Source organism: Amblyomma maculatum, chromosome 4 (assembly GCF_055883805.1).
Source record: "Amblyomma maculatum isolate TAMU_Amacu chromosome 4, ASM5588380v1, whole genome shotgun sequence".
Classification (NCBI taxonomy): domain Eukaryota; kingdom Metazoa; phylum Arthropoda; class Arachnida; order Ixodida; family Ixodidae; genus Amblyomma; species Amblyomma maculatum.
In genome coordinates this window covers 127,425,434-127,437,914 of record NC_139347.1, presented here as the reverse complement: position 1 = coordinate 127,437,914, position 12,481 = coordinate 127,425,434, and the positions used below count along the sequence as shown (strand labels likewise).

At 47.3% G+C, this 12,481-nt stretch overlaps 1 protein-coding gene across 4 annotated transcripts in view; it reads right to left on the bottom strand.

The window, feature by feature from the left end:
• Positions 1 to 6,906: 6,906 nt before the first annotated feature.
• LOC146192349 (lipopolysaccharide-induced tumor necrosis factor-alpha factor homolog) overlaps positions 6,907 to 12,481 on the bottom strand; it is a 31,925-nt gene continuing 26,350 nt past the window's right edge. For all 4 annotated transcript variants that reach the window (XM_084602453.1, XM_084602457.1, XM_084602454.1 and 1 more), the window contains one exon: positions 6,907 to 8,597. In XM_084602453.1, coding sequence (XP_084458579.1) covers positions 8,489 to 8,597 — 109 coding nt within the window. In that variant the 3' untranslated portion in view covers positions 6,907 to 8,488. The remainder of the gene's footprint in view (positions 8,598 to 12,481) is intronic.

Sequence of the window (12,481 nt, the reverse complement as noted above, 5' to 3'; positions counted from 1 at the left end):
ACATTGCCTCATGTGAACTGTGTCAGCGTCGGAAGAAAACTACAATTTTGTCTTCAGGTCATTTGCTGCCGATCTCCATACCGACTGACCTGTTTCCCCATGTATGCGTTGACCTTCTTGGCCCTTTCCCAGTTTCCGCCTCTGGGAACAAATAGATCGCTGTCGCCACCAATTACGCTAAGCGGTACGCTATTACCCGAGCCATCCCGACCAGCTGCGCCACAGACGTCGCTGACTTCCTTCTGGAAAACGTAATTCTTCATCATGGTGCCCTTCGTGAACTGCTAACTGACTGTGGCCGCTGCTTCCTGTCGCGAGTGGTTGAAGAAATTCTCCGTTCGTGCTCCGTCCGCCACAAATTCTCTACCGCCTATCACCGCCAGACCAATGGCCTCACGGGACGTCTAACCGTACCCTCACAGACATGCTGGCCATGTATGTGTCTGACGACCACCGAGATTGGACATTCATCTACCCTTTGTAACATTCCCCTACAATTCATCTGTCCATTCTATCGCTGGATACTCTCCATTTTATTTATTATTTGGTCGACACCCATTACTGCCCTTCGACACCTCCATACCCGCGGCAGACACCACCAGCACTTACTCCAGTGATGCCGTCGCCCGCGCTCATGATGCCCGCCGGATAGCTCATGCCAGGCTCTCTGCATTCCAAGATTCCCAAAAGTTTCGGTACGACAGTCGCCACCGTGATGTCCACTACACTCCTGGATCGCTCGTCTTGCTATGGCTCCCGTGCCGTCGCGTGGGCTTGCGTGAAAAACTTTTGCCTTGTTACACAGGCCCTTACCGTGTTTTGGGCCCCGTGACCGACGTCACATACGAAGTTCAATCTGTGTATCCGAAGTCCTCGTCCACAGCGCCAACCTTTGTAATAGTGCACGTGTCCCGTATGAAGCCCTATTATGCACGTTCTGTTTCGCTAACGTAGACCGCACCGGGACTGTGCTTTTCCCAAAGGGAAGTAGTGTTGCTTAGCTGTATTCGCTGATCGTGTTGAGGATGATGAAGTGCGACATATTCCCACAGGAAGACGACGCTGAGGGTGGTGAAATCGGTACTGTCATCAACGTTAGTTGTGCGGACAGATTTTTGACTGGATTTCCCGCGTAACAATATGATCGAACCTGTACATTCTAAAAATTTTAGAAAAAATGGATATAGCAAAGGAAACGAATTGAGAGGAAAAGTGTAGAGGAAAGTAGAAACTTCAGAAAGTGAACACGATAACAACGCCAAATGGGTGAGTTTTGCCCGTGCGGATTGTTCCCCACGTAAATCGAGTTTTCCTTCACACACACACACACACGGCTTAACTAGAAAGAAAAGCCTGCGCTGTGCTTAGTCATTACACCGGATGTCCCAGATAACTTGAGCCAAAGGTTAAAAAATAAAACATTTGAGGTAGGACAAGAAAACTAGTTGTATGCATCTTTCAGCTGTCTTGCTCACCACATGCATTATTTTTTTGTTCCGCAATTCATGAATGGGTTCAATGCGTTAATTTTCTAAATTACTTGAGGATTGACTTTTGGCAACAAATGTGATTTGCGAAGTTAGAGAGCACCTTCAGAAGCCCTCATTCCATTACTAGCGATAAAGAAAGACTCATGCTTATCAATTTTTTTTTTTCGAGCTGGAAAAACAGCCCGTGAAGTACAAAAGAAAAATAAGTTACGCGTATTCGCGTGCCACGACTGTGCTGCTCCCAATCGTGGTTTGGGCGAAAGAAATCAGCTGCGGCCGTGACTCGACGACCCCGTCGCAGCGGCAGGCTCATAAGTTGATGGTGGTTGCAGCGAGCTCGCCGCGCTCGCTACAGCTTGCACCGTCGCGTGCACGGTTGGATAACGCGGGCGAAGAAACCATCGCACACGCGAGTCTTTCTTTATCACAAATAATGGAATGAAGGTTCGTGTAGGTGCTCTCCAACTCGAATCACATTTACTGCTAAATGTTAATATTTTGGAAATTTAGAAAAATTTACGTAATTTACTTATTAAATGTAAGCGATTATTTACCTGTGGTGCGCAATATATATGCAATTGTATGCCATATGTATGCAACTGGTTTCCCTGCTCCACCTCTAATGTTTATTTATTTATTTTTTAAGTACGAACGGGGAGCCCCATCGATGAGCATGCGTCTTTCCGAGCTCTTGCTCCCCTCTTAAAGAAGTTGTATTTGGTTTTCAATTGTTTGTTGCAAATAAACGAAGTTACTTAAAACTACGACAGCCTAAACGAAGTGAATCAGTAACAACAGTAAAACCACCCCTGCTTTCGCACCGAGAGGTATGCTTTCAGGTTAAGCCACTAGATGGCGCCACAGTGTTTACAATTTCGTGAATGAAGCAATGACTAGCAATGGCAGTGCCCACTAAAACGTTCGTCGACGAGGGCGTGCGTTATTGTGCCGTAACAGCATTGAGTGTGAAACTGAAAAGGACGTTACTCTAAGCAAAAAATATCTGATTACTGTCTGGCGAGTGAAAGTTATATTTGTTTTCGGTACGTCTTTTCTGTCGACCACCAGTTGCCATCGCGATCGCTGCTCATGGTTTCCAGCATGGGACTACATAAACACGGGCGCACGCATTGATCGAAAAATCCCTGGTAAAAATTTTCTACAGCATTTCTAACAAAACCGTTACGGAATCGAACATTTCAGACATCAATCTTTCCACTGCGGCGAAAAGAAATCGAGACCTAAATTCCAGTGTTCTGTCCCTTTAAATTTAGTATGTACGCGGACGACATCAATATCTGGGCTGAAGGTCAAACATTTGTCTAACTTGCCCTTAGCAGGCTGGTAGAGCTTTACAGTCTAGGCCCGACGCCCATCCGTTAACAGACAGCACAGATCTAAGACTCTTTCCTTGAGCTGGCTGAGTAGAGAGCTATAGGAAGAGGCTGGTATGAGGCACAAAGTACTGTCGACATCCAACAGACCTCAGGTTTCTTGTATGCATAGTACTAGTTTGGTATTGAACCATCAGGTTAATGCCACAAGCAAAAACATGCAGTGCAAAACAACAGACATTGTTGCAATTACACAGTGCCCGAGAGCATACTCTGAATACATCTGCAACTATAGAGACATCGGATATAAAACTCTTTGGCGATGTCCGAGGCCCTTGCTAAAAGCATGGGTGTTCACGCCAACATGACGCCATCTCCATGGTTGCAGTGGAAGGAACTAATTCAATGATGAAGGCGAAGGAACTAGGTGAAGAACACATTCAAGAGAAATTTCTTTTATCCTAAAACTTCACAAAATTTTCGGAAAGAGCAGTGCTTGCTATGCAATGACTATGCAGTGACCTTCATTGCACTCTCAAAGAAAAAGGAAGTGCCGAAATAAATGATCAACACCTTAGCAACAAACTTTTCTACTTAACCAGCCTATTTCCTCTCGATATCAGCACTCCTGTTACCATCCTTCATTTTATATTGAATTACGTATTACCTTTCGGATAACTTCCCAAATGCTCGGGTGGCACTTTGGCTGCTCTTTACACTGTCCACTTCCATGGCAAGAGAAAAGATAAGCTTCACTCAATTTAAAATATCGAAGATCAATTATGGCAGATGCGAAGCTGCCCTCTTTGGCAACTTTGTCAATTAAAATAAAAAGAATGCATCTAGCATCCGATGCCCCAAGTCTTAGCTCAATTCGCAGTGTTGAAGGCCTCACAAGTTCACGTTACGAAGTGCGAGGTAGGTTTTCCTTCTGCTTGCTTTCCTTGTTTAACAGCCATGTCACAGAAGAGAGGTCGCGTCATTGTTTGAAATATTTAATAAACTTGATATTTATATCTTAAACACTTCTATTTTGGCATTTTTTGAGTTGAACTTTATGGAACATTTATGTGCAAAATTATATTAAATTGCTTTCGATAAATGCTTATGCACTATAAAATCCCATGTAACTAACTTACGATAAGTTTTCTTGTCAAACGATTTAATTTTTTTTGTTGTTTAGCCCAAAATCACTATATTGCTCTTTCTCCATAAACTTTTTCATCGTAGAGCAGCTCATATTTCTTGCCTTAATTCTATCTCGTGCATTACAAAATAAACACGCATAGACTTTGAAATGTTTATCACTGACTAAAACCGATTATCTTATGCCTCTGATGCCTTCCTTCTTGGCTTGTAATGCTGCAACTGCTGTAAGATGAATGCACAGTATGCCAGAAAAAATGGCCGGTCACAAACTGCATTGCACTAAGCTAATATTGCATACATGTGGGCATGTGTGTGTTTTGCCAGGACGCTAATTCAAAGACTTAATGCAATGGCAGCAACTTACTGTGCTGGATAAGTAGAGGTTAGTTCTATGAGAGTTTTCGTTACTTAATGGAAACTATCAGACTGTTAGCTAGAAAGATCTTATTGCTGTTATATTTATCTTGGAATGGCTATACATGTCGCTTTGCTGTCCATTTTAAGCTTACCTCTAGCATCAATTGGAAGCTGTAAAGGCTTATGTCAGACAGTAAATATCTGTGCTCCATTTGTGCTAGCAAAGTTCTTGATGGACAACTGAAGTTGCCTGCCAATGTAGCTAAACTGAATTTTCACTGATAAGTCCCAGTGTATACGTTTTTAAACCGCATTATGTACTTGTGATGCCAGTTGTCTATGACCAGCTGGAACCTAGGGCGGCGTTATGGTGACGACCTGTCTGACGCTACTTATTTGCAGTCTCTCTTCAGGCTTCAACCCATGAAATAAGCAGCCCGGGTTAACTTGCCAAAAACAACTTTGCTTAAACATAGGTGTCCTCCTGGAAAAGAACAAGTAATCGAGACGACTGAAAGGGGAGCTTGGCAGGGGTGGCGCCAGACATGGTTAAGTGAGGGTATAGCAAGAGGCATAATATTGGCGTTGGCGTGATGCAAGTGTTTCATGCCCTTGCCAACTGCAAAATGTATCACTGCCACGTTAGCCTGGCCACGCTTTTGACCCTCTTACATACTCCCAAGTGACGAAATTAGCGACTAACATGTTCCTAGCATGGAAAACCCAAATAAGAACTTTTATTGCAGCCAGAATATATACTCGAGGGTCAAGGCAGTCGCATATCACTACTTCAGCACCCATATACCATGGCCACTCTATATCAATGCCACAATTAACGCTAAAATCATGTTAGCCTATGTATGCCAAAGTTCTTCACCAAACACCTTTACCTTTCTAAAACTAACGCTATACAAAATGCCTGTTGGAGCAAACTCGAATACGCGTCAACAATTTGCAATGCCACATCCACTTAACTTGGCTAATGTACTGGAACTCCTTCAAAACAACTATGCCCCCATTTCATCCTTTTCAATGACTACATTTACACCACAAGCGTCGCCTCCAAGAAAAACCTCATATCTTCCACCTTCAGCCACCTGTTAAAAATTCTCACGGTTATGCTCATTTCGTAAAATTTGCTACAACAGCCTCACACCCCGAAACGAAATCATATCTACTCTGTCTTTCTCTCATCACGGCTCTATCATGCTCACAAAGTCGGCAGAGCGTCATATCAAGCCAAAGCTTGTCTACAGTTCATTCCCAGCACCCTAGCAGATACTGGAATCACCTTTTCAGATCGAAAGCCAGCATTCAAGACAACCTGTGATTCTGTACCAATTTAGCTAACATTGTATACTCTGGGCTCATAACAAATGTATGTACTGTTATCAATTATCAATTTTCTTTTGCCTTGTGCTTACAACAGTATGCGTGCTATTTTTACCAGAACTGTTTACCAGAAACAAGACATTTGCATTTTTTACTTTAGTCCTTTAGAACCTCTTAAATCTCTCGCACCACTCGCCTCCAAGGTGCCTCTGGCCTTCAGGGTATTAATAATTACAAATATATATATTTTCAGAGATGCCACCCATTAAAGCCCCTCCGTTCATATATCAACAGTGCCATTTTCTGACTGCGAACTCAAATAGAAGGCAGCAACCAATACAGAATCGGCAGAGAAATGTGATCCGAAGCCATAAAACAGTCCCAGCACTCTGCCCTACGACGTATCCACTGACTGAGAAAAGAGCTGCAAGGCTCAACGCCATCTGGCCTGCCCTCTATAGTGGCTGTTGCCACATGCAGCTGCGAGCAGCACTTCGCCAAATGACACTGCTAGCAATGAAGAAGTAACAGTCCATGTTACCAAACATCTGCACGGGAACTTCGTGGGCAGCAGTGCATCTAAAGACACTTGCGACCTTTCCAGAACAATGGCTGCAGCCATGCCTTCGGTCCCCAGATTGGCTTGCGGCTAATTCGGATGCACCAGCAACGAGAAATTGGAGGAATTTCAGAGCACTTTGCATTAGTGGTTCTGAGAATGAGGTTTTTGGTTTGTGGGGTTTAATGTCCCAAGGCGATTCAGGCTATGAGAGACGCCGTAGTAAAGGGCTCTGGAAACTTTGACCACTTAGACCTTTAACGTGCACTGACATCGCACAGCACACAGGTGCCTTGCTTTTTGCCTCTATCGAAAAGCGGCCACCAAGGCCGAGATTTGATCCTGCATCCTTGAGCACCGCAGTTGAGTGCCCTAACCAGTGCACTACCACGGTGGGGTATTTTGAGAACGGGACTTAAACGTGACTGCCTCTATACCTAAAATTCATCAGCTTTACCACTCATGTAATTGGCATAATTTTTAAATCTACAAATCTTTTGGACAAATTATTTGCAACATTTCTTTGTTCTTGCAGAGTTCAGTGTATGGCAATAGTATAGTGCACAGGCACATTTTGCATTTCATATTTACCGAATCTGGCATTGGGTCTCCAACCTTGTGTTTATTTGCAAAACAATATAGCTACCGAGTCACTATACTATATTCTGAAAGAATAAAGCATGCCTGCATGAAGAATACTTTTGCTTTATTGAAACATGCAACATTACCTACAAAAGACGGAAGGGCTACAGAGATCAAGGTTATCCAAGCCTGCAACAAATATATAACAATTAAGCAGAAAAAAATTGGTTGCATCAAAGAGGTCGGACTCAAGACACAACCTCTTCTCAAAAAGTCTCCATAACATTGACCAACTAAATCCTACATAGTTCAATCACGTCACACACTGCAACATCAGCTGCAATGTGGTGCTCAACTCCATGCAGCTGAACTCTGCTATGAATGCTGTTCCCCTTGTGCCTACAGTATTGTTTCACCTGTCTTAAGGCAGACATGCCACTGCTTACAATTCAGCGCACCAGCTCTAATCTTTATTTTTATCTACCCATACCATGCCCCCGATACATTTCCACACATCTGCAGCGTAAAAGGCTTCACTTGCGTCCGCTATTCATTACAGAAAACAATGGCTGGCTTCATTAAGATGATGACGTTCCATGCCACCTCTCACTAGCAAGCTTAGCCAAGCACATTTCTGCCTTCCACAGCATTTGTCTTGAACACTTTTCCAGAATATAGCAAAGAGCTTTGCTGAAGTCAGTGACGAGCACTCTGTGCAAAAAGAAAAAAAAAAGGAGAAAAAGCAGATCTTCACAAAAGGGCAAGCATCCCAACACAACTGAATTTCCTTATGGCGAGCATTCCGCAACAGGAAGCAATTTCACACGTGGCTTCAACATTACAAAACAGTGTGACAACTGTTCCTATGACAAAATTGACATGGTACATCACCGGGAAGTATTGCGTGGGTGTGGAAGTTTTTCGCTCTGTGCAGTGTGTAGGGTGGCTGGCTTCATTAGGATGATGACGTTCCATGCCACCTCTCACTAGTAAGCTTAGCCAAGCACATTTCTGCCTTCCACCGCATTTGCCTTGAACGCTTCTCCAGAATATAGCAAAGAGCTTTGCTGAAGTCAGTAATGAGTGCTCTGTGGGCAAAAAAAAAAGAAAAAAAAGAGAAAGTAGATCGTCACGAAAAGCCCCCCAACACAACTCAAATTCCTTAGGGCGAGCATTCCGCAACAGAAAGCAGTTTCACGCAGGCTTCAACATTACAAAACAGTGTGGCAGCTGTTCTCATGACAAAATTGCCACTGTACATCACCAGGAAGTATTGCAAGGGTGTGGAAGTTGTCCGCTCTGTGCGACATGCACGGTGGCGTTTACTTTGCACTGGCTCTGCTAGGCGTCAAGAATGGTGCAGGTCCTTCCTTCAGCATTCCTTCTCTGCACGAATAAGGGCGCAGAATGAGCTGTGAATAGGAAGGAAGGAAGGCATCGCAGAATGTGCGAGACTTGGAGCCCACGATGCGGCGAGCGCCCCTGAAGAAAGTCTGCAGGAGCCTCCACAACCGTTTCCCTTTGCACACTTTTCCCTTTGCACACTTCTGGTGACTTTAATCTTTTTCGTGCTGCTGCTGGGAAGGAGTTGAGGTTCATATGTCCAGGGCACAAACAGTGCTGGAGGGAGAGTGTTGGGCAATGGTGGTGGTCCCCATGGTTGGCAAGCTATGGTAATGTGGGACTCAAAGCCTACGGTAGGTGCACAGGTGCCGCTTGCAGCTTGGGCAGTGGTGGTCCACGTCTTGACACTCCGGAATGCAGCACGGGATCAGGCAGCATCCAAGCCAGCAGCTGCACGCATCAGGAGAAACAAGACATGCCAAGAGCATTATAAAAGCACTGCAGCCACCAATGTCACTTGCATAAAACACATCATTTTGCTTCCTGGCTTCAGCCATCAACACTGCCTCCTAAATGGTGTAGGTGCCAACCGCACAGCCACGCAATGGCAACTTCAGCTTCGCTAACTTCGTCATATAAAGAATTTGATAAATATTTCTCGAACTTTGCATTGCCTTTAGTACAAAAATTCAAGGGGGCACTTTGGGTCGCTGAAGTGCGATGAGGCGAAAGCCTCTATCGCGCGGTGGTCCGAAGCCCCCCACTATGACACCTCTTTCTCTCTGTTTTCACTCCATCTTCGTGATGACGTGATAGCGTAAGCTGCTAGCCAATAACAGGCTACATGAAAATGCCTGCGTGGCCTAGGGATGACGTGAATGCAAGCATCTTGCAAGGCTGATTCTGATATCACCCTCCCATATGAAAGGAGAGACCCAAGTCAGCAGCTCCTGCCAAACGTAATGTCAGGAAGCCCTACATCCAATTAGCGCTTGACCATGTCAGCCGCCAGCTATCATGCACCTCCCACGTAATGAAAGCGTTAGCGACGGACGAATGGGCGGACACGATCTGCGAGCATGAGCCATTAGCATACCTGCCAACCTAGCAACATGAAAATTTGAGAGACCGCCGTGGCAGCGGAAGAAGGGGGTGTAAAGAAGACAAAGAACGGAAAATGCTGCGGCATCGCCATCACCATCGCTTGGCTCCAGCGCCCATCTCTCGTGCTGAAGCTGTGCCCTGCGGCTGGCAATTCGACCCTGCTCTGCCCGAATTACTGGCAGCGCTAGACGTTCAAACGAACTATTAAATCCACATCGCACTTGGTGGAGGTCAATCTGAGGTTCCCTGTACTCATCTCGCCCTGGAACTTCGCAGCAGAACGTTGACTACACCAATGACGGAGCCGACTTCATTGCACCTACCTCCGCCCGTCACCTGCACAGGTGCGATTCGTCAACGGGACCCCGCTACCTTCAGTGGAAGCAGCGATGACGACGTCGACGATTGGCTGACCACTTACGAACGGGTCAGCCGTCACAATAACTGGGACGACAACCGTAAGCTCACCAATGTCATCTTTTACTTGAGCGACGTCGCTAATCTGTGGTTTAGAAACCACGAGTCTGACTTTACTACCTGGGCGAGTTTCAAGACGAAATTTTCTGATGTCTTTGGCCGCCCCGCCGTCCGAAAACTCCGCGCGGAACAGCGTCTTCGGTCGCGACTGCAGCTACCCGGTGAAACGTTCACCAGTTACATTGAGGACATTGTTGATATGTGTCGTCGCGTTGACCCGACCATGACCGAGGCCGTTAAGATACGTCATGTCCTCATAGGAATTGATGACGGCGCTTTCAACATGCTCGTCGCCAAAGGCCCCACGACGGTCAAGGAAATCTACGACCTATGTCAAAGCTACGACGAACTCCGCAAGGAGCGTGTTTTGATTCGCCAGCCTCAAGCATCACTTGCTGGACTAGCCGCGGAGAGGGAGTCATCTAGCCTCTCTGAAAACATCAAGGCTTTTGTACGTCAGGAGGTCGCACGACAACTGTCCTTGCAGCCATATGTTAAGGAGTCGTCACCAACTGGCCTTGTTCCGGAGCTTCGCCGTGCAATCCAACAGCATGTATCTGAAGTCCTCCCTAATTCTGTTCCTCAATCACCTCCGGTCGCACCCTCAATGCCGTTCCCCACGCCCACAATTTCATCGTCCGGCGTTGCGCCACTGAGCTATGCTCCAGCATTCGCGCCGGCTCCTCCCCAGGTATTGCGTCGCTCATATGCCGAAGTTACTTCAAGTCCACCTCCTGAGCCAGCATATGCCTATGCTTCGCCCCCTATGCGTTCGGCACCAACAGCGTTTGCTCCCCCCTTGCGTCAGACACCATCTCCATGGCGCACTGCAGACAACAGGCCTATTTGCTACCACTGCGGCATCCCTGGGCACACTACACGCTACTGCCGGCGCCGAATAAATATGGCCTTTGCTGCGCGGCCTGCGCCACCTTATTTGGCCCCCCAATTCCCCGTCCCATCGGGTCATCCAACAGCATCCCCTGACCCTCCGGACTTCCTGCCTCGTCGTTCGCCATCACCACGTCGCCGCTCCATTTCGCCAATGCGCCGACGACCCGCTACTCAGCCGGAAAACTAACCGCCGCAGTTCGCGAGGCACGAACTGCGTATTCGACAGAATTTCAAAGTCCTCGTCTTAATCCCGCGAATGTTACTGCTGTCATCGTTGAAGGTGTTCATACTCTTGCGCTCGTCGACACCGGTGCCGCTGTATCAGTTATCAGCCAAAAACTCTGCCGCTCCCTCCGAAAAGTGACTACGCCTCTCGAGGGACTATCGCTTCGTACCGCATCCGCTCACAGTATACAGCCGACAGCTATCTGCACTGCTCGCGTCGTCATTGCTGCAGCCTTGTACATCATCGAATTCGTCGTTCTCCCCACATGTTCTCATGACGTCATTCTCAGCTGGGATTTCCTGTCCCAGCATCATGCTATCATTGACTGCGCCAGTCCTCAAGTAGAGCTCATTGAATCGAGTGATGCACCGTCTGATGCCCTGTTCCACGAGCCGTGTCCTCGTTTTGCGACCAAACTCCTCGTAGCTCATGATACAACCATCCCACCCGGAAGCGCTGTTCTGGTTCCCCTCACTGCCTCTTTTACCACCGCCGCGACAGTCCTCTTTGTGCCCTCTAACGTTGTCTGCCGCCGCCGCCACTTACCGCTGCCGTTTGCCGTCCTTGACATGAACAACGGCGCTAGCACACTTTTGGTAGCCAATCCTCTTGCGTCTCCCGCTATGTTGATCGAAGGGGAGTGCCTTGGCCGCATCGAGCCCGTGGACCTTCTGTTCGCCTTTGATGATGTGTCATTCCCTGTTTGCCAAGTTGACGCCTTGACCCCAACTCGTGTGGCTTCCGATCCACTACAGCGGGACCTTTTTGACCATTCTGTGGACAGCGCTCTAGAGCCGCGCCACCGCGAGCAACTTCTTGACCTTCTACACCAATTCCGCTCCTCCTTCGACATCCCGCAATCTTCCTTGGGCCGCACGACGACCATTTCCCACCTCATCGACACTGGCGCTCATCCACCTCTCCATCAGCGGCCGTATCGTGTGTCGCCGACTGAGCGCCGTGTTATTGCCCAACAAGTCGATGACATGCTCCAACGCGGAATAATTAGAGAATCCTGTAGCCCATGGTCGTCTCCTGTGGTCCTAGTTAAAAAGAAGGATGGCTCCATACGATTTTGTGTTGATTATCGCCGTCTCAACAAAATCACTCGTCGTGATGTGTACCCCCTCCCACGAATCGACGATGCCCTAGACTGCTTGCAAGGCGCAGAATTCTTTTCCTCACTCGATTTACGCTCCGGGTATTGGCAGGTGCCCATGGCAGAGGCGGATCGTCCTAAGACCGCCTTTATTACTCCAGACGGACTATACGAATTTAATGTTATGCCATTCGGACTCTGTAACGCCCCAGCCACATTTGAAAGAATGATGGACACTGTACTGCGCGGCCTGAAATGGAACATCTGTTTATGCTACCTTGATGATATCGTCGTCTTTTCAACCGACTGCCCGACCCACCTGACTCGACTTCGCCAGGTCTTCACCTGCCTAACCCGCGCCGGTCTTCAACTGAACCTCAAAAAGTGCCGCTTTGGTGCCCGCCAGCTCACAATACTCGGACATGTGTGTAAAGATGGAGTTCTGCCTGATCCTGAGAAGCTGCGCGCCGTCGCTGACTTTCCGAAACCGACCACTTTGAAACAACTACGAAGCTTCGTGGGCCTCTGCTCGTA